At 48.9% G+C, this 26,228-nt stretch overlaps 2 protein-coding genes across 2 annotated transcripts in view; one reads left to right on the forward strand and one right to left on the reverse strand.

The window, feature by feature from the left end:
• Positions 1-6,719, forward strand: part of CASQ2 (calsequestrin 2) — a 39,445-nt gene extending 32,726 nt beyond the window's left edge. The window contains exon 11 of the mRNA XM_082277951.1: positions 63-6,719. Within this exon, the coding sequence (XP_082134077.1) occupies positions 63-269 (207 nt within the window). The 3' untranslated portion in view covers positions 270-6,719. The remainder of the gene's footprint in view (positions 1-62) is intronic.
• Positions 6,720-10,179: 3,460 nt separating this feature from the next.
• The window catches only part of VANGL1 (VANGL planar cell polarity protein 1), a 45,879-nt gene continuing 29,830 nt past the window's right edge, over positions 10,180-26,228 (reverse strand). The window contains exons 5-8 of the mRNA XM_082279277.1: positions 22,796-22,929; positions 19,350-19,482; positions 17,152-17,386; positions 10,180-15,936 (exon numbers count right to left, since the gene is read on the reverse strand). Coding sequence (XP_082135403.1) covers positions 15,676-15,936; positions 17,152-17,386; positions 19,350-19,482; positions 22,796-22,929 — 763 coding nt within the window. The 3' untranslated portion in view covers positions 10,180-15,675. The remainder of the gene's footprint in view (positions 15,937-17,151; positions 17,387-19,349; positions 19,483-22,795; positions 22,930-26,228) is intronic.

The following is a 26,228-nucleotide window of genomic DNA, read 5'->3' on the forward strand; positions in this document are numbered from 1 at the left end:
TGTACCCCATCTCTTCCCCGTGTTCCCAAGGGCAGCTAATCCCTCATCACCTGTCCCTGCAGGCTGACAGCGTCTGGATGGACATCAGAGATGATGATGACCTGCCCACAGCCGAGGAGCTGGAGGACTGGATAGAGGACGTGCTTTCTGGGAAGATAAATACCGAAGATGATGATGACGATGAAGATGACGATGATGACGATGATGACGACGATGATGACGATGACGATGATGATGATGACGACGACGATGATGATGATGATGACTAACTGTGAATCTGTGCAGTTTGACTTGTGGGGCCCGAGAGCCCTCGCCCTGCGGCAGGTCCCTCCATTGGAAGACCTATGTTTGAGCATCAGCAAGCACCGCTGCTCCTCTTTCCCCCCTGCCCCGCTCCCCCTGCCCTCGCCCTTGCTGGCACCTCCTCGCCTGATTCCCAGCGATGCCGAGCCACCGGGACTGCCCCTGCGGAGGGCAGCACCTGCAGGCACCCAGCACCGCTGCAAATCATGCCTCCTTAGTAAGGACAGTAGGAATCTGCAGGGAATCTGCCCCGAGTGTCCCAGGGCAGGAGAAAAGTGCCTGCCTGCTTGCTGCCAGAGGGACGCAGGGAGCCAGTTTGTATCTTCTGTGTTCATCAGCCCAGCACTTAACATCCAAAGACCAAATCTCACTTCAAGACATAGGGAAAGCCCTAACTGTAAAGTTTAGCCCTTTTATTAAACACAATGCCCTTTGCAGCTACTCTGCCAAGACCACTCAATCCTGCAAGTTCTGCTGTGGGAGTCTGTCACTACTCCCTAACATGCTAAGAGCAGCAAAATGCTTTGGGAGGGGAGGGAGGTTTTAGGGATGCTATTAAAGTTTTCAGTGATTCCACATAACAACAGGATATTCTTGTCTGGCAGTGCAACACAAAACCAAACACCGGTCCCCTGTCTGAACCTCTTCTTGAAAGCTTGGGCCACAGCTGGAGTTGGTGCAGGGGGCCTGATATGAAACATCAAAGCTTGTGAGTTCCTGAACTGCTGGACAGGCTGATCCAGCTCTGAGCCCAATCTGAGGCCAAACCACTGAGTTTGAAGATCATGGCACTGAGCCAAGGCAATGGAAACATCCATAGGAGCCCACCCTGAAGCACTCCTATTCCCCATGACCTTCCAGCTGTTTTTGACTCTTCACCCAAACCCTGTGTAGCATCTTTTCCCATGATCAAGATGTTGGGAGGGAACACAGCCATCCAAACATATTAGATAGTGAATGAGGTGTGTTGGGGCATGAGCAGTGGACAGATTCAAGCTGCTTGGCTTTTGAGTATTTAGTTGGACAGTTACTCCCTGCTTAGAGACTCAGGTGTCCCATGTGAGAAGCCTCTTTTGGCTGCAGGCTGAGAAGGAGCTCAGAGCACCAGTTTGCAGTCAAGGGGTCACTCACAAAGCCAAGGGTCTGTAACACAGTCCTGGTGAGTGCAGCACCATCCATGTGCAGGTCACTGTGGCAGCATTAGGTGTCCTTGCTTTCCCATGCCAGCAGATTTCAATTATCTTGGCTTCTTAGGTTTGGCAATAGTGCAATGAATGGAGAGTTTGGAGATGGTTTTATCTTTATAAATACATTTATAAAGATGCTCTCCAGTTGTCCAGAGTTGTTGGCATAGGTAGTGTACACATCTCCTCTCTTGCTACAAACAAAAAGCATTGTTCTGACCATCCTTATACTGGTATAGGACAGAGGTACGTGATGTGAGGGGAAGTAACAGTGCAAGGGACAGAAGAACCAGAGCTTGTTACACCAATGTGAATCAGCCTGATGAGAAACAACATTTACACACTATATGTTTCCTTTATCAGATGAACTGCAAAGCAAGATTTTACAGATTTTTTTTCCTGCCTGTTGATCAGTTTCTTGGACTCTCTCTCTCTACATGAGCTGAAATACAAATTTGAAATTACTGGTATAAAAAAGCTGAAGTATTGATATGTTCCCATGTGTGCCATATCACCTTGGTGGAAAGTGCCACTATGAATGACACATGGCTGGAAATCCCTCTGTCTCAATGCACATGAATGAATACTGTGCTAACATGGCAAATGACTGTAGGCCAAGTTAGCTCCTTGTTGAGCATCAAACACTCATGTGCTTTACAGATACAGCCTCTTAGAGGAATAGACAAGGCAGAAAAGCCTCCAGTTCAACCATTTGCCCTTTCTTGCTTCCCTTATGATGCATAAGAATTGCCTGGAAGATGAACCAAGTTTGTTCAGTGAGAACGTTCACCTGGTTGCTCTGGGGTGATGAACAACTTTCCAAAGCCTTGAAATTCAGGGTGCTCTCAGCATGGAAGTCTCCTCCTCTCTTTCATTCACACCCCACTCTCTGCTGGCGAACAGGATGCCCAGCACTCTCCTGCTCTTTCCTCAAGAAGTTTGCTGGAGGTAGCCCAGGTCTGAGAGGGAGCGAGCAGGACTCAAGATCTCATTCATGCACACTGGTAAGGAGCAAGAAGAGGCAGAACTAGCCCTCTGGTAATCTTCTGGCCTGTGATTAAGGGACAACTACTGATCTGAGAAAAGAATTAGCTTATCTTTACCTTTCGGCTATTCCCAGGAGGAAAACATTCACAGAGTCACCCTGCATAAGGCAACAGCCTGCACTGGCCCTGTGCCTCCACATCAGTCACTCCAAACATGAAGAAGAAATTAAGAGTTGGTCTATTGCCGTTCCTAACCAGCACAATCTCCAGCCACGCTGATTGCCTGGGTGCTTTCTGCATGCTCCTCTCCCACTGTGGATGCCCCTCTGTTCTGAAGTGCCCCACTCTAGATGCTCTGGGAGGCACAGGTTACCCAGGCAGAGCAGGCAGACCCTGCAAACAACACCAGGGACATGTTCAAGTGCACAGGTGTTTCACAGGCACTTAAACACTTCAAAGCAACAGACCTCTAGGGGGAGAAGAAATAAATAATGTAGAAGTGCAGAGGCTGAACTCATACTGGGGAGTGGTGCCAGTGGTTTATAGAAAGTTTCCCTTGAAACTTTTGCAAGAAAGAGCTATTCCTACAGCTGCCACTCCTTCGTGCCAGGCATGGGGCTGCCCTTTCTCTCTTCCTTCAGTCTGCCATTACAGTTCTCATCATTGTCTTTGCCCACAAACAGGGACTATTTATCGTCAGCTTTTGGGATAAACACATTAAAAGTTAGGAAAGCATTGCCACAGAGGAAGGATTGCAGCAATGAGGGTGGGTGGGCAGCAAAGCCTTTCCCATTTACTCATAACACCTCCTCTGCCTTGAGATCCTAATAACCAAACAGCTGAATGACTTAATGCCCCTTGTGAAGGAGGTGGCAGCTTGAATTTGAGTGTTTTCCTTGCAGGGACAGTGGTATGAGGATGACACACAGGAGCGCAAGCCCAGGTGCTCCCGGGGTCCTCAGTCAGGAGTAGGAACAACTGGCATTTGAAAGGCACTGGTGGCCCTGAGGAGCAGTCAGGCTAACCCTGCCCACTGTACCCTGAGAAGCAAAAAGTCAGCACATTTGGATGAGGAACCTGCAAAAAAAACCCTTTATTAAAAAAATATGAATTTGTGTATGTGGGCAGCACTGAGTGCTTAACAAGCATGTCTCTCTTCACAAATAGTTCTTTTTCTCCAGCATGTTAACTAGACATATTAAATGGGTCTTTATACAGATAAAGACAGGAATTGTATTTTGCCCTCATCCAACTGTGAGTGCTTCAAGCTGATCAGTTTCTTCACAGAATCATTCAGTCATTTTGATTGGAAAAGAACCCTAAGATCATTGAGTCTGACCATTAACCCACCAATGTCAAGTTAATTCCCAAAGTACTCCAAAGCCTGGTGAGGACCCCCCTAACACGCAGTATGTGGCAAGAACACCAAGTTATGCAGCACCTCCTCCCAGTCCCCAGACTCAGGGCTGGAGGGCACCACCCAGGGGTTTGTTTGGGGTGCTGTACCACAGCCCCACCCTGTGCTGCTCATAGATAACAATCAAGGGAGAGGGAAACCCATCAGGAGCAACACACTGCAGCTCTCATACTGCAGCACGGAGGAGAAAGTTTCTGCCTTTGCAGCAGTCGCTGATATAGAGGCTCTGTGAACCCAAAAGTGCTCTGAGTTTATGTCAACCATTTGGGAAACAGCTGCAGGAGGAAAGGACAAGGGAGGCACTCTGGAAATCACAGATTACTCCATGGTTTCAGAGTCAGCTGTGTCATGCAGTTTTTGTGATGTTTGTGATGTTTTGTGATGTTTGTGAGGAGTGATGAGTCTGCTGTCTCTCCCTTGGGAGAGGAATGGCCCCATAGTGAAACCAGAGATCTCAGCTGTTTCCCATCCCAGAATGAAGCTGCTCAGCTAGACACCAACGTGAACACAGAGCCGAGGACACCAGCTGCTTCTCCATGTCTGTCTGCACATCATACCTAAAGAAATGATTGATTCATTACAGAGACCAAACAAGAAACATCGCCTTTTATTCCCAGGAAAATAATTAATTAGACACGAACATATCACTTCCCAGCTGCCACTGACTTGCAGTCTTGTGGCAGGCCAAGATTGCATCTGGATTCCTCTCCACTGCAGCAAAGCTTTGGCTTTCAGGAAGTCCCACACACAGCCAGTTGCACATCGATGCCTGGACTTGGGAGGCTGAAGAGAAGGATGGGCAAACAGGCAGGAAGCAACACAGCCCTCTGAGGCAAAGCTCATCTGCCTCGCTGCCTCCTGGCTACTTTCACACCCCAGGTGCATCTATGCCATGCAGCACAAGAGCAGCTGCTAGAAACTGGAAACAGCAGAGCACAGCAGGAAGGATAACTGACCTCGGTAATGAGGCTGTGCCAGCAGGACTGTGTCGTACCTGAGACCCAAGGCTCTGTGTCAACTCACTGCACTGCAGCATCCCCTGCCTTGTCCCCGCTCCCTTGTACCACTGACCCCTAGCAAAGCAGCCCTTGGGTGGTCAGTACCCCTGGGGGACAGCTGTGGGATGACTCTCACACCTCTTTGGCAGAAAATGACATCTAATGACAATGGGGACCATGGGGCAGGGTCCTGGGCAGAGTCTTGGCCCAGCTCCCAGAACACTCTGCCAGGTTTAAAAGGTGCTAAGCTATTTAAAGGAAAAAAAGGCTACCGAGCTTCCTTGCAGCTTGAAGACCCGTTTCAGGAATCAGATTACAAACTGCCTTTGGGATGGAAGCAAAGATCCTTCCGGTGCCTTGCTCCCCCCTTGCGCTTTCTCTTGCCAAGCCCCTGTGATAAAGGCGATCAGCAAAGCACTCAAGGGGCATTGTCCCTAATGCTATGGAAAACAAGAAAACAGCTTTTTCACTTTCTTTCCATGCCTCTTGACTTACTACTGTTCTGACCTTCACTGGCTCCCCAAATTTATTTTCTCTCTCCATTTCTATGTAGCCAAACTTCCTCTTCTCCTCAACCCACCCCCACAGCATATGGTACTGAGGGTCACTGAAGGACAGAGCCCTTCCCTGCCCCTACTCCCAGCCCAGGGAGACAGCAGCCTCCCTCACACCACTGCCACGAACTGGCTGTGCTGGATCCCCATAGCTGTGAACATCAGGAGGGACAACATTTCCTTTCTGAGGAGAAAGATGTGCGAACAAGGCAATCACTGGCTTTGATTTTGAGCGGGACAGGTGGGACATGCTCAAGGAAAAGCCATTTCACCAGCCTGGGCAGAAGCACCAGAATTTTTTTGGTGGACTTCTTTTCCCACTGTCCCAAAATCCAGATGAGGAACCACCACCCTGCAACCAAGCCCTGACTGTGGTCACTGCGGGAAGAGACCAGTAACACCCAGTGCCACCAGCAATCACACCACTACACCATCTGAGCAGAAGACAAGTGTCATGGCTTCACATACAAGAAATAAGCCTTGAGGGTTAAATGAGCTGAGTTTGCTGGAAGGGGTATCCCATATTCGACAGCAGCCAGAAAGCCACCTCCCTGCCAGAGACTACCAGTGGCTGGCCTGACTGAGCCTTCTCTTGGTGGTGGGTGGTAAGGGACTTAAATAGCCATGGGCAACCTCACCTGCTTTTGGATTTGGAGAAATCCCAGCTTGAATCAGGTCCCTCCCTCAGTAACACAGGTGAAAAAATAAAGTCTTGTTTGACCAGAGAGCAGCCCTGAAATTTGCCCAGTGTCAGATTGCGATTTTTGCTTTAAAATTCAATGCAACATTCAAAATCCTGCTCCTGCTAGTGACAAAGAGAGGGGTTATTGAACAAAAAAAGTAGCTAAATGTTTGAGGAACATTTTAGTCCTCACAAAATGAAGTTGCTGAAGGAATTTGCCCAGCTTCCCACAGTCTAGTTACTGAATTACTAAACTAGTTTCTCACAACGACTTACAAAGCAAAATTATAATCAACTGTAGGATCTGGTATTATGAGTACTCAAGAATGAGCTTTTACAAAATAGAAGCTAAAAGGTTTGCAGATCTGTTTCACATCTGTGGCCCAGATATAATCAGCTCCTTCTTGTTCCCTCTTTTAAAGCATGCCCACAGCATCTGACTTGTGCTGAAGAGAGGTCCAAAGAGCCTTAACATTCTGAATGTCTCTTAAAACTTTCAAAGAGGCTGAATCAAATGTGTTTTGTCAAGAACTCCCTTCTCCCCATGCATCCACTTTTCACTTGTGCTACCTTTTTAAATAATAAGTATTAAAAAGGAAAAAAGCAAGACAACCAAGACTATATGTTTAAGCATTTGTAAGCTTCATTTTTGCCTTTGGAAGATACTTAAAATGTTTCAATTTACAGAGTAGCTTCGTGCCTAGAGCAATTTGTGGTGTCTCAGTATTTTTAAATCTCTGTGCCTTCATGTTCCTAAGGATGCTGGAGGGAAAACCCACACCCTAAACTCTAAGGTCTCCTGCACTAACTTCACATTGCCTTGTGTTACTGTCTCTCTTGAGGCTTTGCTGCTTGCTCCATATTCTGATACACAAGCAAGGTGGATGCATTGAGCTACCCCAAATGCACATCCACAAGGTAAAAGTTATCTTTCTCCTTCAAGTTGTATTTAGTGCTGCCCACGCAGAGCCCAAAGACTGATTGTTCCCTCTGTCCTGGCTGTGGTCCCTGCAGCAAACACCTGTTCTCCTTCTCCTGCAGGCAGGACCCACGGGCTTTGGGAGGCCAAAGAGGAGCAGCGCCACTGTGGGAGGGTTCCTGGGATCCCCAGGTTATCCTCATTAACTGAGCTGGAACCAGAGCAAGCCCCAAATCCTGTACAGAAGTCTTCACTCCATTCAGGTCCCCAGATTTTGGAGGAAGGGAAGATCAGCTCAGGGCTTTGGAGTAGGCTGGCAGTTTTGCAGCACGCCCCAGCCTGAACACAGACTACGATGTGAGCAGCAGTCAGGAGGGGCAGGGGGGAACCCGAGCAACCCACAACCTTTTCCAAGTTCATTATGGAGAGGGACAGGGAGATGGGGACAAACAGGAAAACAGCTTTCTTCCCGTTTGAGGTACTCCCCTTTTTCCTAGCAACATGTCAGCACAAACTAGCACACAAGCTCACAGCCGGGCTGTAAAACTTGTTACAGCTTTTCAAAGCAACTCGGGTAACCCTGTTCACAGCTCACGATTTATGCATAGGCCATCACCCCACTACACCATCCCCACTTCTGCAGACACATTGTGCTCAGTGCTCTTTTCTCTCAGCACCTCCTGACCCAGCAGTCCATGGATGCACACATGAAATGGGAATGGACGCCCTTACCCCAGCGGATTATCTGTCAGTACCGGAAAGGACTGTAACCTAAACCCATCACCTTCCCAATCCAACATAAACTCGGGAGTGCTGTTGAAAGACAAATCAAAGCACTCTGCTTGGCCAATTCCCAACATACCTTCCCTTCCTGGATGCTGTTGTGAGACACCATGTCCTGCTGAGAGATCCCCTTCCCCTTGCACCTACCCCACCTGTCCCTAGCTCCAGGACCCCTTGGAAGCCCTTGAGTTCAACCCCTCCTGTACTTGCCAGGAGTCTAGACCTGGGGCTGACACAGCAGAGCCAGTTCACTGTACCAGGAAATGTTTTGGGATTTGAAGCCTTGCCGACATCCACAGCCAGATGTCTCACTGAACTATTAATTTAGCTAACAATATCACATGGTGAGGCATTGCTAGTGCTTCAAGCAAGGCTCTGGAACCGGTTGCTGAAGGTGATAAATCCCTTTCTTGCCCTGTTTGTTGTGCCCTGACTGCATGTGGCCCTTTTGCCCCACAGATTCCCACTTCATTCCCCACAGCTGATGTTTTCTCACTGCCCATGGCTGTGAGGCCTGGTCCCATCACCTACCAGGGCCAATCAATCTTCACATGAATTAAGCCCCAGCTCAGCCACCAAATACCCATAGCAGTGGTTGTTGCTGTGCTGTCTCAGGGCAGCCAGTGCCTTATGCCCATATGGTCAAGAGGGGCACTGCAGGAGAGGCATCCCCTCCTAAAGTCCAGTATGTCCCTCAGGCAAAACATGCTTACCTCTGGTTCAGCATGCCAGGTCCTTCCAAGTGGTGGGATTTTTCCAGTAAAAGACTCCATCCCCTTTCTGTCAGAGGTTTGGGTCAGTAATACTTAACCCAGCATTGCACCTGAGGCTCCATCACACCTCAAAGGTCCATGCAATTTCAGTGAAAAGACTTGGCCAAACCAGATCAGCTCCCTCAGCTCTAATTTCTGCTGAGCTACATACCACAGCCCTTTATGATTCAGATATCTGAGCTCTGGGTGAAAGCCAAGGGAACTAGTCCCTCTAGCAAAGCCTGTTCCTTCCATCAGCTTCCACAGCCCACAGCAGGACAGAAAGCGCCACGAACGGCAGCAGTCAGGTGTCGATTTGGTATCAGCACTATCCCAGAAATTAAACAGAGCGTGCTGAACTCACATGTAAAGACACAGCTCTCAAGGCTAAGAGCCTGGAACGAGGCTGACAAGCCCAGTGTCTTGTTTATGCCAAATTCCTGCTGCTTACACCTTCCCATGACACACCTGTGGCCGACTCCCACAGAGCCTTTACCTACAAAGCTCCAGTCTGACAACTCAGGTCTTCCTCTGAGGGGCAGGAGGGGACCAGCAATGGCTGCACCCCCATTTCAGGCTCTGCAGGGCAGCAGCAGTGCTCTTTCCTTTCCCTGGCCGTCTCTGGGAGCTGACCCGCAAGCAGTGCGGGGCTGGGCAAAGCACCAGCAGGATGAAGGGCACAGATCAAAAGCAGAGATCAAGGGAGGGCAGGAGGTAGAACAGAGCACACCCCTGTCCCACCCTTCCTGCTTCCTCCCAGGCCTTAGGTCAGCTCTCTCTAGCCCAAATACATCTGTCTCTCCACAAGCAGAGATTTACCCATGTGGCTGTTTCTCTTCACAGGCATTTTTGTCTGTGCTGCTTATCTCCACAACTGCTGCACTCTTTTTCACTGAAGAGCAGCATCCTGTGGCTTTTTCCAGCAGCTGATGCCACCAAGGAGATCTGCTGGGCTGGGCTTCCCTGAGGAGTGGGCACCAAAGAACATCTAGACAAAAAAGCTGCTCCCACATTGCCTTGGGCACAGCTGCTTGATCTTTCTGAGCTCTTGGCATGCTGGAGATGGAAACTGATGGTGAGGAGAGCCACACCCAGAGATGCTGTTGAGGTGAGATCCCTGCACCTTTTCTTAGCAGAGCACAGGCTTGCATCCGCACAAACAAGGAGCACTGGCTTTTCTGCCGCTCACCACTCCTCCTCCCCACCAGAGCCAAATAAGGAACTCGGCAGTGAATCCTGCACTTCACAATTTGTGTGCAAACTATGAGAACACAGGAGGCAGAAAAACCTGTTCCCACTCCAGTTATGTGGCCCCCCACCTCCTTCTCCCTTCCCCAGCTGCATTTGCTCCCCATCATTTGAGATTTCAGGTGTTCAAAGCAGTCACCTACCAGTCTTCCTTCAGGAGTGATAAATGAGTTTGCATTTTACTGTGGTGTGGCAGGGCAGACCAGAACGGCACAGAATGAGGGTGACAAAAAGACAACCTCAAAAAAGATAAACTACATGTTTGCAGGGCCCCTCCTGCCCACAGCTCAGGAATGCTTGAAGACCAAAAGAGCTTTTTATGTCTGAAAAGATAAGAGAAAGGACTGGGACAATCAAATCTGGTTTCAGTTTATTTCCAGAATTTTACTGTACAAAATATGCAAAGTGTAAAACGGTTTTATGTTTCAGTTTAAAAAACAACAAAACCCCATCCAGCTATAACTTAAGAGAACCCAGCTTGGAACAGAACAATTTACAAGGCTAAACCCACAGTGCATTAATGTCACAGACACCAGGAATTTGCTTACTTAAGTTCACGATTAGAAAAGAACAGAAAGACCATGTACCACTGCAGTTAAAGTCACATGTGCAAAGAAGAGAAAAAAAGAAAGAAATGCTGGTTAGTGTCTATTAATTAGAAAACCTTGGCAAAACCCTTCTTACTATACACAGAGTGTGTAGAAAAAGTATTACACAGTGATAAAGGAGGGTGGGGGAAGGGCATTTTACTCCCAGCCCCGTCCCCAAGACACAATAATGCTGAATCAAAGAAACAGGCACAGAAGAGTGTAAGATTCCTTCACAGTTATGCCTGCTCAGGTAGTGGCCACAGCATCTCCCCACGGTGCACACAGGAGATACCCCCAAGCATCGTCAGCGCTGGTGAGAGGTGCCCGGGAAGCAGCCAGAGGGGGGGAAGGATCCCCTCCTCCCCGGGCAGAGCACACCCAGGGCAGGGCCGGCTGCCTGCTGCCCACAGGGTTCCGTGTGCCACAGGGATAAAAAATGCAGTCTCTTGGAGGGATGCAGATGGGTGGGTAATGCCAGCTGAACCGCTGGCACGGCGGGGGCCCAGCTCATCGCTATCCCAAAGCGACCCGCACCGCCCACAGTTGTCGGCAACGGCAACTTTTGGTCATCATCGATGGGAGGCAGCAGCCTGAACGCAGGAGGACGCACACTCCTGTAGGAGACGTCATGGCTCAAAGCCATCTCTTTTAGAACAGAAATTTGGGGGTTTTACTTCATCGTTTTTTGTTTGTTTTCTAAAACCAAGAAATTCCAAGAGCACTTCCTTCTTAACAACAGCTGAAACACTGAACCACCAAGTCTGGCTTGAGGCTTTAAGCATGTATAATGTGCACATCTAGAGGGGGAAAAGCACACAGACACACACAAGCTGAATGAGAAAACACCTGCACACACACCTCGGGAGCAGCTCTCACACAGCTGGGCAGCACTGAGACCAAGTGAGGAGCCAGCTTGGGACCAGACTACTGCATTGCTGCAGAAGACTGCAAGACTTTTGTTTTACCTTTGAAAAGGGCAGAATTACATGTTTTGGTGAGCAAGATGAAATTGGCTTGAATAGGTTTCCACGTTTAGCCAAGTTATGGATCTTTCCAGTTTCTTCAGCGGCAAGTGTTGGAAGTGAGCACATCTCAAATGAGATGCTTCACAGCTCTTATGTGGGGCAGGACCAGCTCCAGAAACTCCTTCCCTACAGCTTTTGGCATACTCAGCAACAGCAGATTCCCTGGGCATTGCCCAGAGAGCCCCATCCCAAAGGAAAAGGTTTGGAGGTTTCGTAAGGGCTGGGATTTGTTCAGATCTCCTCCAAACTCGAGCCTTACTGTGCGCTGCCTCCAAGCTTTCAACTGCAGCCTCAGCACCTCCCAGCCCTGCAGATATGCTATGGAGCGGAGTGCTACAATGCTTAACACTTCCAAGACGGCTGCCTGCTTGGCTTCCAGGTGTGGGAAAGGACACTGAGACCCAGGGCAGCTTCACAGAGTCTGCACCCACAGCTGAAGCCACATGGCAATGAGAGGCTAACAGATGTGACAACAACATCTGCCCATGCCCAGTTACAGGACTGGCAAAGTGTTTAGAGTAGTATCTGCCCCTACACTCCTGGAAGCCGCAAGAAATCCAAATCTTTCACTTTATAGCCGTGAAAGAGAAAGCCAGACTTCATGGAAACCCACAGTCATTTCCATCTGCTCTAGAACACTTGAAAGTCTCAGCTGCATCTGGATTTGCAAGAAGACCTCAGCATGGCTTTGGATTTAGGCTGCAACAAATCTGAGAGCAAAAAACCAGAGTCTTTATAGTATCTGAGCAGCAAACTTGAGTTACAGGAAACGTGCCAACCTAGAGAGGAGTGGGCCACCACCACTCCCCAGCTGGGCAGCACAGCATCCTATCAAACGGTCCAGTGAAGGACGTCCAGTGCAAGGATCATCTCCAAGGGGGACACTGACCACTTAATCACAAATAGGGTTGTCTTAAAAGACCACTTGAATTCTAATAAAACCCCCACAATTCCCAACCAGGTACAAACATCCAGAGTGGGAGAGAGGAAAGAAAATATGTGCAAGGAGACAGTGCAGGATAGGAGAGGCATTCGGAGGAACAGCCTGCACTTGGTTGGCAAACCCTACAAGTTGTATTTATGCTCAGCTCTTGGCAAGCTCGGCAGAAGTAAGGGTTGCAGGAATTGGATCAGAGCTTTGTTCCCTATGACTCCATTCTTACTCATTAGCTGGCTATAAACAGAGTTAAACAAACCAGTCCGCACTCACCGCTCAGTATTTTTTATAGTTTGAATTCCTACAGATGCTACAGATCCAACTGTGGATCTCAAAGCACTTGAAAGCAAGTTGAGTTTAGCCTCACAACACCCCAGTGAGGTAGGTATGACAGTGGTCCCCTGACTTTGCATGGCGAAGGGAAGCAAGAGAGACCCTGAAAAATGTCACTAAAAATACCAGAACAGGGAATATTCAGGAATCATGATTCCCCTTTCAGTCTGCCCTTGCCTCTAAGCAGGTTGCATCTCTAAAGAGACCATTTCAGAGTCCTCTCCTTCAGATTTCATCAGGCAAAGCATTCACACTGCTGACATAGGGAAGAGCATTAAATGCAGGAGTTGGCCCCTGTTGAGAGTGTCCTTTTTGGCAGCAGGCAGAAAAGGCAGTGTTGAACCACAGCACAGAGATGAAGAAGCAGACCCAGACTGAGCACACGCTGTTTCCGTCTGGTTCTCCATGTGTTAAAGGATTTAACAAAATTAAGACATGAGTTTCCTGAGCAGATACTGTCAGACAACCCCTCCTCATGGGGCAGGGAAAAGGAAAGGGGAAGGAAATCCTGGGAAAGTAAAGAAGTTTTGCAGATGTGCCTGTGACAAGGTGCTCTCACATAAACAGCACACCCAAGCCCCCGGCAAGGTGGTTCTTGTTCTGGCTTCACAGATATGAGCCAATTCAGCCACAGGCAGTAGCCTCCACACAGGTATTAAGTACTCCACAGTCTCCCAAGCTACTCCCAGTCTCTCCCACCCTGCTGGTTATGCACATCATAAAAGCCAGGTGCAGGCATCTTCAGGAGAGCCAAGTGTAAAATACTGTATGTTCTCCTTACTTTTTTTTTTTTTTTCTTATAAAGGAATAAACCAACATATTTTTTCAAAGCAAATCACTGCAAAGGCCACAGTCAATAAAGGAGTCCCCATACAGACTACCAGAAAGCCTGATCTGCAAAAAAAAAAAAAAAACCAAAACCCAAACACTGAGTTTAGAGAAGGGAAAACACTACCCACTTCCCATCCTTTAAGGGCAAAGAGCATAATCCTGTCACGTGCTGTGCCATCCAGTTTCTTTACAACCACGTCTGGCACATTACATGGACTAAAAAGGATCCAGGAGACTACCATGTGCTTGTAAGAAAGGTGAAGGAAACTGCAGGTGTCACTTGGATGGCATTTCATCACTTTGGACCCTCACTCACCAGGGTGCTCCCTTGATACCAAGAGGAGTATGCGCAGGTGCTGTCAGATAGGCATCTCCACTGCTGCTGAAGTTGGAAGAGGATGGACCCTGCTGCCCTGTCCCCAGCATCCCTGTTTAAGGTGGCTGCTCCCTCCCACCAGCTTGTGGTGGGCACCAGCCAGCCCATGCCTGCCATGGGAAGGTCTGGGGAAGGGCAAAAGGGACAGGAGGGGCTGTCGCAGCCCTCCTCAGAAGACTGTGCAGGCTGGCAATGAAAGGCACTGACTTACACTCTGCTGGAACCAGGGCCTTCTTGGTTCAGACATCCATATGGAGGGCAGGCCAGATCCTGCCCGATAAGGGATATTTGCATGGCAAAAGACTGAGCAGAATGAATTGATCATTTACATTCACACGGATCGATGCGAGCCTTGCAGCTGGCTCCAGTCACTCCATGCTCTGTGCTGGCAATCAGACTTCAGACACTGACTTAGGCTCACCGTTAAAAACAAACCTTCCAAACTCAGGTGACTAAATTCACACGTGGAAGCTGCACCAGTGGGCAAAGGCAGCCTCACAAACATAACTGCATCTCTCTGAAGCAGATCCCAGCACTGAGCAGAAACTCCCACAGCACAACAAGGCCAAGAAAGGCAGGCAGATTTTCAACATTCAGGCATTGTTTGGTATTTCTTAGCTACAGCAGAAGGCGTACGGTGGGGAAGGACTCACTGCAGTGCTTCCAGAGCACAACAGTTCTCCAAAGCAACTGAATGGGGCAGAGGTCAGCCTTTCCCTGGCTCCTCTGCTGAAGGAGGGAAGTGTTTTTGCCCATCTTTTCTCCAGACACACCTGAAGCTGGCTAGAGAGGGAGGGGCACATTCCTGCCCGCACCTCCTTCCCCTCAAAGAAGCTGTCAGACATAGGGAGGGTCTGTGATTTATCTGAGGAGGAGCCAGCTACTTACTGACTCCGTCCCAGTGCAAATACACAGCCCTTGCAGGTGCAAAAGGAAGTGCCAGTGCCTGGAGAAACACATTCAGAAACCCAGACAGAAGGGGACAGTAACAGGAAGCCTCGGGAGTGCTTGAGAAAGACGCAGACAAGCAGAACAGAGGGAAGCAGGTGAGACATAACAGGGAGCTGTGACATGAAGAACAACTTCACTAACAAGCACTGATTAAGAAACAAAAAATAAAAATTGAAGAGCTGCAAATGGGCTGATCCAGCTCAAGACAAGCAACAGAGAGTGAAACCATCCCATTATGCCCATACAAGTCCGGCACTGACAGAAGAGGCACATGGAGAGGAGGAGAAGAATAAAGAATGGAAGTCCCCTCACACTCCCACCCTTTGATATCCCCTCCTCCCTGAGTGAGCAGGGACTGCAGCACCCAGTGCCAGGAGGTTTCTGTGAGGGAGAGGTGAGCAATGAGCCCTCAGGAGCAGCCACAGGTGGCAAAAGCAGAGACACAAGGGCACAGGTGTGCGCGGTGTAAGGCAGTGCTCCAACAACAGCTCTGACACTGCAGCCATGCAGAGAAAGAGCATGAGATTTACAGGATGCCTGGAAAGAGGGGGAAAGAAAAAAATCTGTTCTGTCTCCAAGGCTGAGCTAACTGAGCCAAGTCACCCTGTTGCCTCTTAAGATACTTCTTTCTAGATAAGATAACCCAACTTCCCCCCCTCCCCTTTCCAAATAAAGTGCAGATGGTCAAATATTACTGGTCCATCATCTGCCAGTTTCAGTCAGCATTGGGGAAATTAAACCCAAAAGCACGATATTGAAAAAAAAAAAAAAATAAAAATCTCCCAACAACCCACCCTCAAAATCCCTTAGACTGAAGTCTCAGACTGTAAGCGGAGGACAAATTTATGAGATTTAGGGTCTATGAACTCTTCTGAGAGTTTGATGAAGGGGATTTTTTTCACATTAACAACAAGGCTGAAGTCCAAGCACTTGAGGACAAACACGACGCCATCTTGTAACCCGCTTGTGACCGCTTCCTCGCTGACCAGCGTCCACTGCTTGGAGAACCAGCGATCCCTGTCGTACTGGAGGGTTGGGCCTGGGTTGAGGTAACGCTCCAGGAATGCCTGCCAAGAGTGGGACACACGTTAGCATCAGCCCCACAACTTGCCCTGCTCTCTCCCCATCCCCAAAAACAGCTCCGCAAGCATGGGCTTGCCATGCTGCAAATTGTTTCAGCTTTCACACTTCAGAAGACATCTTCTCCCCAGCCCCTCCCAGCTTTTCAGACCCAGGAGTAGACACAAACATCAGGAGATCCTCTTTCAGTCCATCCCAGCAAGTTTGCAAAGTTATAGCCCTGACTTCTGCCATCAGCACAGCCATCTGGCAGCAGTTCAGTAGAGCAGAGGTCATTTCTCCACTTCCAGACCCATAATCCATCCCAAAACTACAGTCCCAGCCAGCCAGATAGGATAGCTGGCTCTCTCCTTCAGGCCAAGCTAAGCTGGTAAACAGATGTTTCCATGTTTTCAGCCTGAGGGTGCAAAACTGAAAACAGAATGCAAAATGCCATTTGACCTTGCCGTGTTTTAAAGTCCCTCTGCACCTTAATGGCAGCAGAACTCCCCTTGCATACCTGGGCAAGGTCCCAGGCGTCTCACAGCGAGAGGCTGCTAAGCCCCATCTCTTGACAGCATTTCTGCTCTTACTGCAGTTAAGTCCTGGGTGAACGTCCAAGAATAACCCTTCCCTAGCACTGTGGGGTATTCTTAGAGGGGAAGGTAGAGAGTGGGAGGGGAATTGTGTGACCTGTTTCCCTTATCATTCAGTCCCTCCCTGTGTCTGCAAGTCAACAGTCACAGTCTGCGCTTGAGGCAGCAAACTATGTTTGATCAAGCAGCTCATGAATTAAAAACACTGTCAGAGAGACACAGATTTAGGCAATAATTAGCTGTCCAAAATGCAGCATAGCAGAGGGGGCAGAAAACTGATCCTTTGCAGGTTGCCACCTGCATCATACTGCTACCACAAGCCAGCTGGAAAAACTCCTGTGACTCAAAGCCACCCTTTCAAACATTTATTTAGTATTCCCTTTGCTGAACTGGATACAAGAAAGAATACCTCACAGGCACTTTCAGATACAGAGACAGAAGATGCTGCAGAGGAAATACTCCTTCCCTTTGAGACCCGCTGCAACCTACACCGCACTGGTCAATTCACCGGGAGCAACTATGAAAGCCTTCACTCACCTCCCGTGACAACTTTCTGTTCTGCTTGCACACACTGATGTGCCATCCCCTTCTCCCTCCCTCCTGCAGCAGTGTTAGAGAAAGCTTTACCTTTGGTGTCATGTTGTTGGTGATGCAGAAGGACAAGTGTTGCAAGATGCTCTCCATGCTGTGGTACTGCTGCTGGCGGGTGGTGCGAAGGTACTTCTGCAGAGCTCTTGCCATGGAGGGGAAGATTGCCTGGGCTGCTTCTCGGGGGTCCATCATCTCTCCTGGAGCTTTCTGCTGTTCCTCTGCCTGCAGGCGTTTGATGTGAGTGAAAGCCTCTTCTACCGCAACCACAAGCCTGCAGAAGGAAAATCAGGACAGTAAGAGTCATAGCAAGAAGTAGGATGGGTCTGTGGTTAAGGCAGAGCCTGGGAGTCAGGATTTACAAAACCTCCTTTCCCCATCAGCCATTGAGTCACTGCCTGCCCCCAATTTACGTAAAATCTTCTCTACTGGAAGTCTGAGGGGCAGACAGTAGCTTTTCCTTCCTTGCCCAAGCCATCCAGCAACTGAGGGCCATAAACCAGGATTAAGCTTGTAAAGCCCTGAGCACTGCACTTGGTTCTGCCAGCACAGCATAAACATCAGCTACATGACTCAAACAAGACACAGCTGCCCTTGCGTTGAACGCGTGTCTGAGTACAGGGCCCCAGCACACAGGACTGCAGCACGAAGCACAGGACAGGCAAGCACTCAGGGGAAGGCTGACTGCACTCCAGGACACAGCCTGCTCCAAGACACTCTGTGCTCACAAGCTGCAGGCTGCTCCCATTTCCACCAGCTGGGTGCAGAGCTGCCCAATGACCGCCCTGCACCCCTCCACTGAACAGTAAAGGCGAAGACACCCCTCCAGCTTCACTCCTAACACTGCAGCTAGAGGCATCTTCTGCAAACCATTCCAGTGCTGGCACAGGTGAGCAAACACCAAGACCACACCATGAAAGGGGAACAGATGTCTTACAATGCTCGTTACTTAGTACTGGGCTAACTTGCAAGGGAGGAAAAAACAATAATGAAAGAGCCACCCAACAGAACTCTTCGGCCTCTTCAGACAGGACTTGTTTCATACTTAATTTCCTCTCAAGTCACCAACGACTGTCCACAATGATCTCAATATCCGGTGCATCTTAAAGCCAGGGGCAGCTGCCTCACCACAAGCAGAGGTATAGCACACTGCATTCATACTGTACATGAGGAACAGCATGAGAAGTCCTGACCCTTGCCCATTTTGTTTAATTTGACATGGGAGAGGCGGGGGGTGGAAATCAGTTTCTAAACTCCTGGCCTGAAACACCTGGCCTTATCTGGTGACTGATGGTTTCCCTCTGACTAAGCAGTTGTTCTAACCAAACTCAGCAAGCACAGGAGATGTGGCCAAGTTAGGATGCTACACTTCACAGAAGAGAGAGTTTTAAGTTCCTATTGCTCCAAGGCTGGAAGAGAGCCTAAAAGACAGAGGCTATAGAGCAGAGGTCAGACTGAAGCAGGCAAGGAGGGGACGTTGTGCCAGCACTTTCCCAGTGAAACAAACTGCCAAAAGAAAACTCAAAATGAGCCAGCTCCTTCCAGTTATGACACATTCCTTCCAAACACAGCTCAGTTCAGGGGTGCCTGCCCATAAGCAACTTGCCTCAAACTGTTAGGTATGCTAACTACAGACTGCAATTAGGCTCCTGAGCAAACAGAGGCACTCTCTTGGGTCACCTCAAGACAGCGTCAACTTCGCAGCCTAAGTGTGACTGGCAGAAGACATATGTGTGTTCCAAAATAAAATGTAACTGTTTGTGGTGAAGTCTTTCCTCCTCAATTCATTGAAAGGCAGTCAAACTGTCCCTTTGACTAGTCTGCAAACACAAATATTCTCCTCACCCATGAACGGGCAACACCAAGAACTCCACTGATCCTGTTCCTGGATTCCTTCAGCTGACAAGCCTGGGCATGGGCAAAAATAATGGGATTTCCTACAGCAAATAACTACAGACTTGTCAAGCACTGGACTGTTCCCTAATCCATGACATTGCATTAGCTTATCTGCCTCGTATACACGAGCTCAGCTCCATGCACGCTCTTCGGATAATTCCAGTCGCAAGCTGGAATTACCCGAATTCCAGTCCCCCTCCCTTACGCATCTGGGTTTCATAAGCTTCTTCCCCGTGACAGATTTGCAGCCAGCTCCTCATGGTGGGCCGGGGGCACCCGCCAGGCTGGGCAAGCCCCCACGGCCGGGCCTCACAGCAGCACGTGCGACAGGCTGGCTTTACCTCGCCCGGCGTTTCTTGACGCGGCGCTCGTGGTCGGCCTCCTCGTAGTAGAGCTCGTTGTGACTGGAGTCCCTGCGCCGGGCGGCCGCCGCGATCATGGCCCGGGACTGCCCCGACGCGTTGTTACCTGGGCCTGCGGGGCAAGGACAGCACAAAGGAGACAAAGGCGGTGTCAGTGCCACAGAGCCGGGGCTGGGACAGTCCGGCACCCCAGGGCATCTGTCACACGTGCTCTGGGGCTCCAGCCTTCCCAGCCAATGCTATAAACCCTTCCCCGGTCCTCAGGAGCTCCGGTAGAAACCCTGCAAGGCAGCACAGGCTTAGAGAGGGCATTCTGGCACGTGGACAAGGGCAGTTAGTTGGGATGGAGGGTCTCACGCAACGTACACAAAGGCAGAGTGAGGTGAACATGCCAAGGATGCAACTTACCCCCCATTATATATGCTTTCAGTTTGAAGGCAAGGGCAGCTGGAACATACCACATTTCAGCATCAAGACAGTGTGACAGCACAAGAAGTGAGAAGTTGGAAAGAGGAGAGAGACAAACACAAGAACAAAATGAGACATGGAGATGAATAAATGAAAGCCAAACTCCAGACAGTTATCTGCAGGAAAGGAAAACAGGATGCAGGGGCAGCAGGGTCACCTTCAGACACAGCACAGGGTTTTCCACAAGGGCAGGTGCTGTCAGAGCAGCAGTCCCTCAATTGGGTAGGCTGGGGTCTTTATGTGTAGTAGCTTCTCATGGCACCCTAAGCAGCACCTGCCATCAGAGCTTCTGCTGCTGTTAACAGATCCTACACAGCCACAGGAACAGGGAAGCTGCAATCTGCTCTGTAACACCCAGTCAGTCGACAGAGCTGTCTACTACAAGACCTTAACTAGTGACCTTAAAATACAGCACTAGGTTCTGCAACTCTCTCATGAAGCCCTCAGCTCTGGCTTTTCAGTTAGGGAGAGGAAAAAGGCTGCCCCAGAAGAGTTTACAACCCCTCGTATCCAGATAGAGGGCAGAGGTGGGTCTACCCAGAGAGAACTGGCAGTCTAGGACTGCCTCCAAACCACCAAGAGCAGCTTTTGTGCCAACTGCTCTGAAAGCCCACACTCTCAGCTGGCAGTGGTTAAGGCCAATCAATTGCACAGACACGCTCAAAACTGTTCTGCTCAAGCAAGGGCAACTCTTCAATTTTTTTCCTAAAAAGCCCAAACCAAATTCCAAGACAGAAGCCTGAAACTCAGCAGTGGGAAGAACAAGCACTCACACAAATAGCTTCTTAAGAGTCTAAACATTTCAGATGTTGTTTGACAGCCTTGAAATGGAGGCTATGACTCAAGGGAGACAGTAGCTCCCAAATTTGGGTTACATCTTTAATTTGCCTTGTTGACTATGCCTGGCAATGAAAGTCCTGGTTTTGAAGGTGAACCTCCCCACTCTGCAAAAGAGAGATTACAGCTATATGTTTTTCTTTCCTGGCTGTTGCAGTATCAAATACAAAAGCTGTCAACAAATTAGGCTGCCTTAATAGCATTACTGTCTTTTTACAAGAAGGGTATAAGAGACTGTCAGGCTGCCAGGGTAAGCTGCAGCCAGAGCTACACTCTGCTTTGTAAGATGGATGGAATCTTCTTAAGGCCATGCCTCTAAGCCTGAGATTTCCATGTCCACAAAGGCAGCCATAGCACACAGAACAGCCCAGGCAACCGGTCCTGCCCCAGAAGGGAAAGCAGGAGTTCCAGGCCCTGGCAGGCTCACAAGCTTGACACTTGGAAAAGCCTGCCAGCCACACCTACAGCTTGCTCCTGGTTCCTTCTCTTCTAATGAAGCCTCATGATCTAGCAGCTTCTGAGCACTCACACTACCAGACTGACAATCTTTCCTCTGAGCTTGGGAGTCCCACTGTCCCAGGAGGTGCTGCAGGAAAAGAGAGCACACCAGCTCCTGAAGGGATACTGCAGTGCAGGAGAAGACAAGCCAGTAATCAGAATGGCACACCCTGCAGCCAGCCTGGCAGGCTGTGGGGTTTGAACAGTGTGCAGACACCTGTGGGATCAGGAAGCCCTCACCTTCCATACACCAGGCCTCACTGAGAGTGAGCAGCTGGAATGAATGATTTCACCTCTAGAGGAACAAAGAGCATTTCTGTTTACATGTCGGTTTGCTTCCCCTCTCCAACACAACTCAACCAAGAGCATCACTCCAGGCAGCAATGGACACATGACGGGCAACCTGTCCTTCCCCTTCCCTCATTTCTCCCTTCCTCTATCAGGATCAGAATATCTCACTGTAAGGATCTAAACCTCCAATTAATTTTATGGACTCAGGAGTGCTGCATGAGGTTAGAGAAGCCTTTAGGATAACATCTTTGAAACTCACCAAAAATGAAACAAATCCAAACAAATAAACAAACCAAAAAGGAAAACGAAAACAAAACGCCCATAAAGCACTGAAACTTTGTTGAAAGCAAAACAATCATGTCTCATGTTTTTCCATATGACAGATATCCTTGATATTTCAGTCTCCACGCCATGCACACAGAGCCAACTTGCCCAGTTAAGTCCCTTCAGTCTCTTCTTTCCAGCCTCAAAGCCTTTCAGTACTAACAAATCCATGGGCAGCGCGTGCCTTTACCACATTTTGTCACACAACTTCAGCCATCCTTCACCATAAAAGCTTTGCTACTCAACTTCAATTCTTCCAAAGGAACGTGCACCTCTATAAAGGCTGCTGGGCACATCTTGCTTATCAAACGTGGCTTTCACTGATAGGGTTTAAGAGTGTCAAATGATTAAGCCCAGTTTTCACTGTTTTGAGCATTCACATATCCATCCATCCACCCATCCTCCTTTTTTAAAGGAGCTTTTTTAAAGCCCCAAAGCCTGAAAACGGTTTGTAGAACCGCAAAGCTCAATGAGGATCGTTATCTGTGTCTGAGTTTCCATGGCCATGGGTGAGCCAGGCATAGCTCATTTAGGTGCTGAGGCTGCAGGCTGATGAGCAACACTTTCATCAGCAACTGCTGCTTACACCGCGGCTCCTTCACTTTCCTGAAGGCTGTATGTGAAAGCAGCACAAACGACTGGGGAACTCATTAGGTTAAAAGTTGTGTTTATTGTAGTATCACAACGGAGGAGATGACCCAAGGGTGACAAAAGCAGAGGCTGCTTAAAAACAAGCAGTGGTGCTGAAAAGTGTCAAGCCACATGACAATTAAGCCTGACCCAAAACGTGGCTCTTTCAGCTGGCAAAGACAAAAGCCTTCTTGTGGGCTAAACACATCTGTAAAGTCATCTGGAACTGGCAAACTCAGGGCTGCTAGGAAGATTTCCAGCAAGAGACAAGGATTGGCAAAACAAAAAGGTGAGAATGTGTGCATAACAAAGCATAAAGCCAACCCAGTCCTTCCCAAACCCACCCAGTCTCAGAGACTACATTTCACCTCACCTACCATCAACATTGTAGACTTTCAGGCCAGCCATGTGCTTGGCTGCTCGGGTTTTGGAGGCTGTTAACAAGGCTGGGTTGTAGACTGTGAAATCTCGGTAGTAATTTTCCAGAACCACCAGTGCAGCTCGTTGGATGCTGGGGAAAGAAAAAACAAAACAAGACAAACCCCCTCAGACTGAAACAAGCTCTCTTGTCTTCATAAAATATTTTAAAAAAAAAAAGGAAGAATAGTGATATTATTTGGAACAGAGTTGTCACGCCTACAGGACTGTGCAATACACGGAATATTAATTACTCTCTCTAGGACCTGAAATTTCATTTGAGATGCAAGATAAGTATCTCTGCCCTCAGCTCTATAGGAGGATGACAGGAAATCCCCAAACAAGGGCAGCACAAAGTGAAAGCACTATGCTGCCTGCAGCACGGGAAATTACAGAACAAGAGCTCAGCCCACCTCAGTACAATCACTCTGCTGCAGAGAGCTTGCTCAGGCTGAAGACCAGAACACCACATGGGTTTTGCTGTAGCTGGCCAGCCTGGACAGAGGGACCAGCCCAGGATGGATGCTTTTCCCTCCGAGTCATTTCCAGCCGCACCTCGCAGCTCCTCAGACCTCCTCCTCCATCCCAGCACTGACAGGAGTGTGATCTCTTCAGTTTTCACAGGAAGATAAGATCGCTGCCTGAGGAATACGGCTGCCAGAGACGGGATTACCTCAGTATTCCTTGTTAAATCCCCGGCTAGGGACAGAATGAGGAGCAGTGACACTCCCTCCATCCCTTTGAAGGGATGCCTTTACACCAAACGATGACACATGGGAGCACAACAAACACACGCGCCAGCCGCAGGAAAGGCTCATCCCAGAGGTATCTTCCTCTGCAATCATTTCGACAACGGAGACGGAGAGATGTCTGTAGGCACTGTTACCAACAAATAGGACAGCATTTCAAAACAAGCCCGAGCTCTGGTGTTTAAAAATGCAGGAACAGGACACAGCTCTCTCCATGCTGCTCTGGCTCTGTGCCTCAGCGTGGCATCGGACTGGCAGCAGCACTCTCAGCAAATCACCAAGATCACCCAATCACCCAACTGGAGCTTGCCAAGGACCCACACGTAAAATAATTTTTGTGGGTTCAAAATGAAAATGTAACTGCCAACACATTTGTTGCCAGTTAATTGCAAAGGTCACACTTACCAAGGAGGCCCCTCCTAAGGAAAGCAACAAAGTATTCTCACACATGGTACAACATAGGAAGAAAACATTACGAGGACGGTAACGTGGGAAAATAAGACATTAACAAATTAAGCCCTAAATTCAGTTCTCTGCACTACCACAGATTCCACGTGTGTTCCCGGAGGAGCAATTTAAATTTTCCTGTGCTTTGCGCTAATATTAAACTTCTGCATCACACCCAAGTAATTTAAACACACACACACAATCACCCTCATTCTACAGCTGCCATGCTCCCACTGATCAGTGAATTAAGCACAGATGCCAGCCCATTCAAGAGATTCTGAGAAGGAAGAACAAACCCCGACTTGCTCACTGTGTAGCTTCATCAGCCAGTATTACGGTACATCGCCATTTATTTCATTAGCTGCGTACCTTTAAGATTATGAATTTAGCTTTAGAAGCAAATTCCATCTTTAGGATTGTCTGGTGGGGTCTTTTGGATCCAGCTGGAGTGTCTTAAAGAAGCTTTACCTATCAGGCGCCACTCCTTCGTATTTCCTCACCTTAGGTTTGGTAAAACTTACGCACTCAGCTACTGATTTGTGGTAAAGAGCCACCAGTTAACAAAGGAAACAATTTTCCTTTGATGAAGGAGTGCAGACTGACCCACTGCCAGACACACATAGATGCTGACAGAACAGGTGAAAGCAGTTTTATTTCTCCCTGCCACGCTTCTGATTTCTATTGTGAATTTGCTGCAGCCTATAAATAAAATTTCATAGAAGTAATCATGTGGCAGCAGCACATATTCCCCCTTCTGACTGCATTCAAACATGATCAAGTTTTTCCATGTCTGCTTCCCAGGAAGATAAAACTCCATAGAGTTTCATCACAAAACACAATATTTGGAAAACTAGGACCAACTCAAAACAGGAAGATAAAAACGAACAGTTATTCTCTGTTAATACACTGTACTCGTTTCAAACAGCACTGGAACTTCCATCCCAGCAGCGGGAAATGTTTGGGAGCTCCACTGACCAATTAGCTCTATTAGGACAAAACACAATGCATTGCAGCAGAGTATAATTGATTTTTATACATACACATTTTCCCTGGACCCCATTGACAGCATTATCATCAGGATGCCAGCTTTCCCCACCTAACACCCCTTCCATCCCCTCATTAAATAACCTTCCCCACCAATTCATTGGCACGTGCACACAAAATCTAAACACAACAAAGCTTTTACATTGCAGCATGCAACTATCATTGCCCTGAAAATTTAAAGCCCAGGTATTAGTTCCTGATGCAAATCCAGTACAGGCTCAATCCTGCACATGAGATACCCCAGCCACATAGTGTCTGCTCTCTGGGAAGAGAAAGGTAATAAACATCAGTTTCCTGAATTGCTACCAGCCCATTTCTGTCTCCCATGTAGTCCACCCTAAGCGTGGCAGGTTAGGAAGACAGCTCCAAGTACAACCCTTCAAACTCTGTTCCAGGAAAAAAAAAAAATCAGAGAGAAGCTGCAGACAAGTAAATTAGAAGGGTCACAGTAATTCGCGAGAGAGAGGAAAAGGCTGAATCAGAGCCTCCTGCGCTGTGTTGCTCAACCTCTTCACCCACATCAAGGGGAAGCCTCACCCTGCCCAGCACAGCACGGCCAGCCCTGCCCCACACGGAGCTGTGAAGCACCGAGAAGCCCGGCCCCGACCAGGCACGGCGCCCCAAGCACGGCAGAAGAGCACCCTACGCTCCTGCGCAACACCTCGCTCCAGGAGGAGGGCAACCGCAGGCATGGGAGCATCCAGAGCAGCCCGCAGCAGTCAGCAGGAGCACAGCAAAACACCAAGGAACTCTGCTGTCTCCCAACAGAAATCCAGGCTTTTTGGGCTTCCCACCGCAGGCAGACCCTCTGCTGCCCTGCGAGCAAGGTGAAGCGGCTGCGGGAAGCCGCCTCTCCACCCACACGGCAGCTCCAGCGGGAATGGAAACTGGCAGCCTTCCTGCAGGCCACGTCTGGAGAGGCAGCTTCCCTGCAGCACTGTCTCGGGAGGAGTTCAGCACCACGTCGGTCACTGCATTCATTCACCCCGCACTTCGCAAGCTGGGCTGAGGCTCTCCTTTTGTTCAGCACGTTGAAAGAATGGGGAGGGGCAGGAAGAAAACGAACAGAAAGTTTCGATACTCAGTCGCCTGTAGGAAAGACTCCGAGTGAGGATCGTTCTCGTGTGCCATCAAGAGGGTCTGGCAGCCCGGT

The sequence above is a fragment of the Coloeus monedula genome (assembly GCF_965178545.1).
Source record: "Coloeus monedula genome assembly, chromosome: 3".
NCBI lineage: Eukaryota > Metazoa > Chordata > Aves > Passeriformes > Corvidae > Coloeus > Coloeus monedula.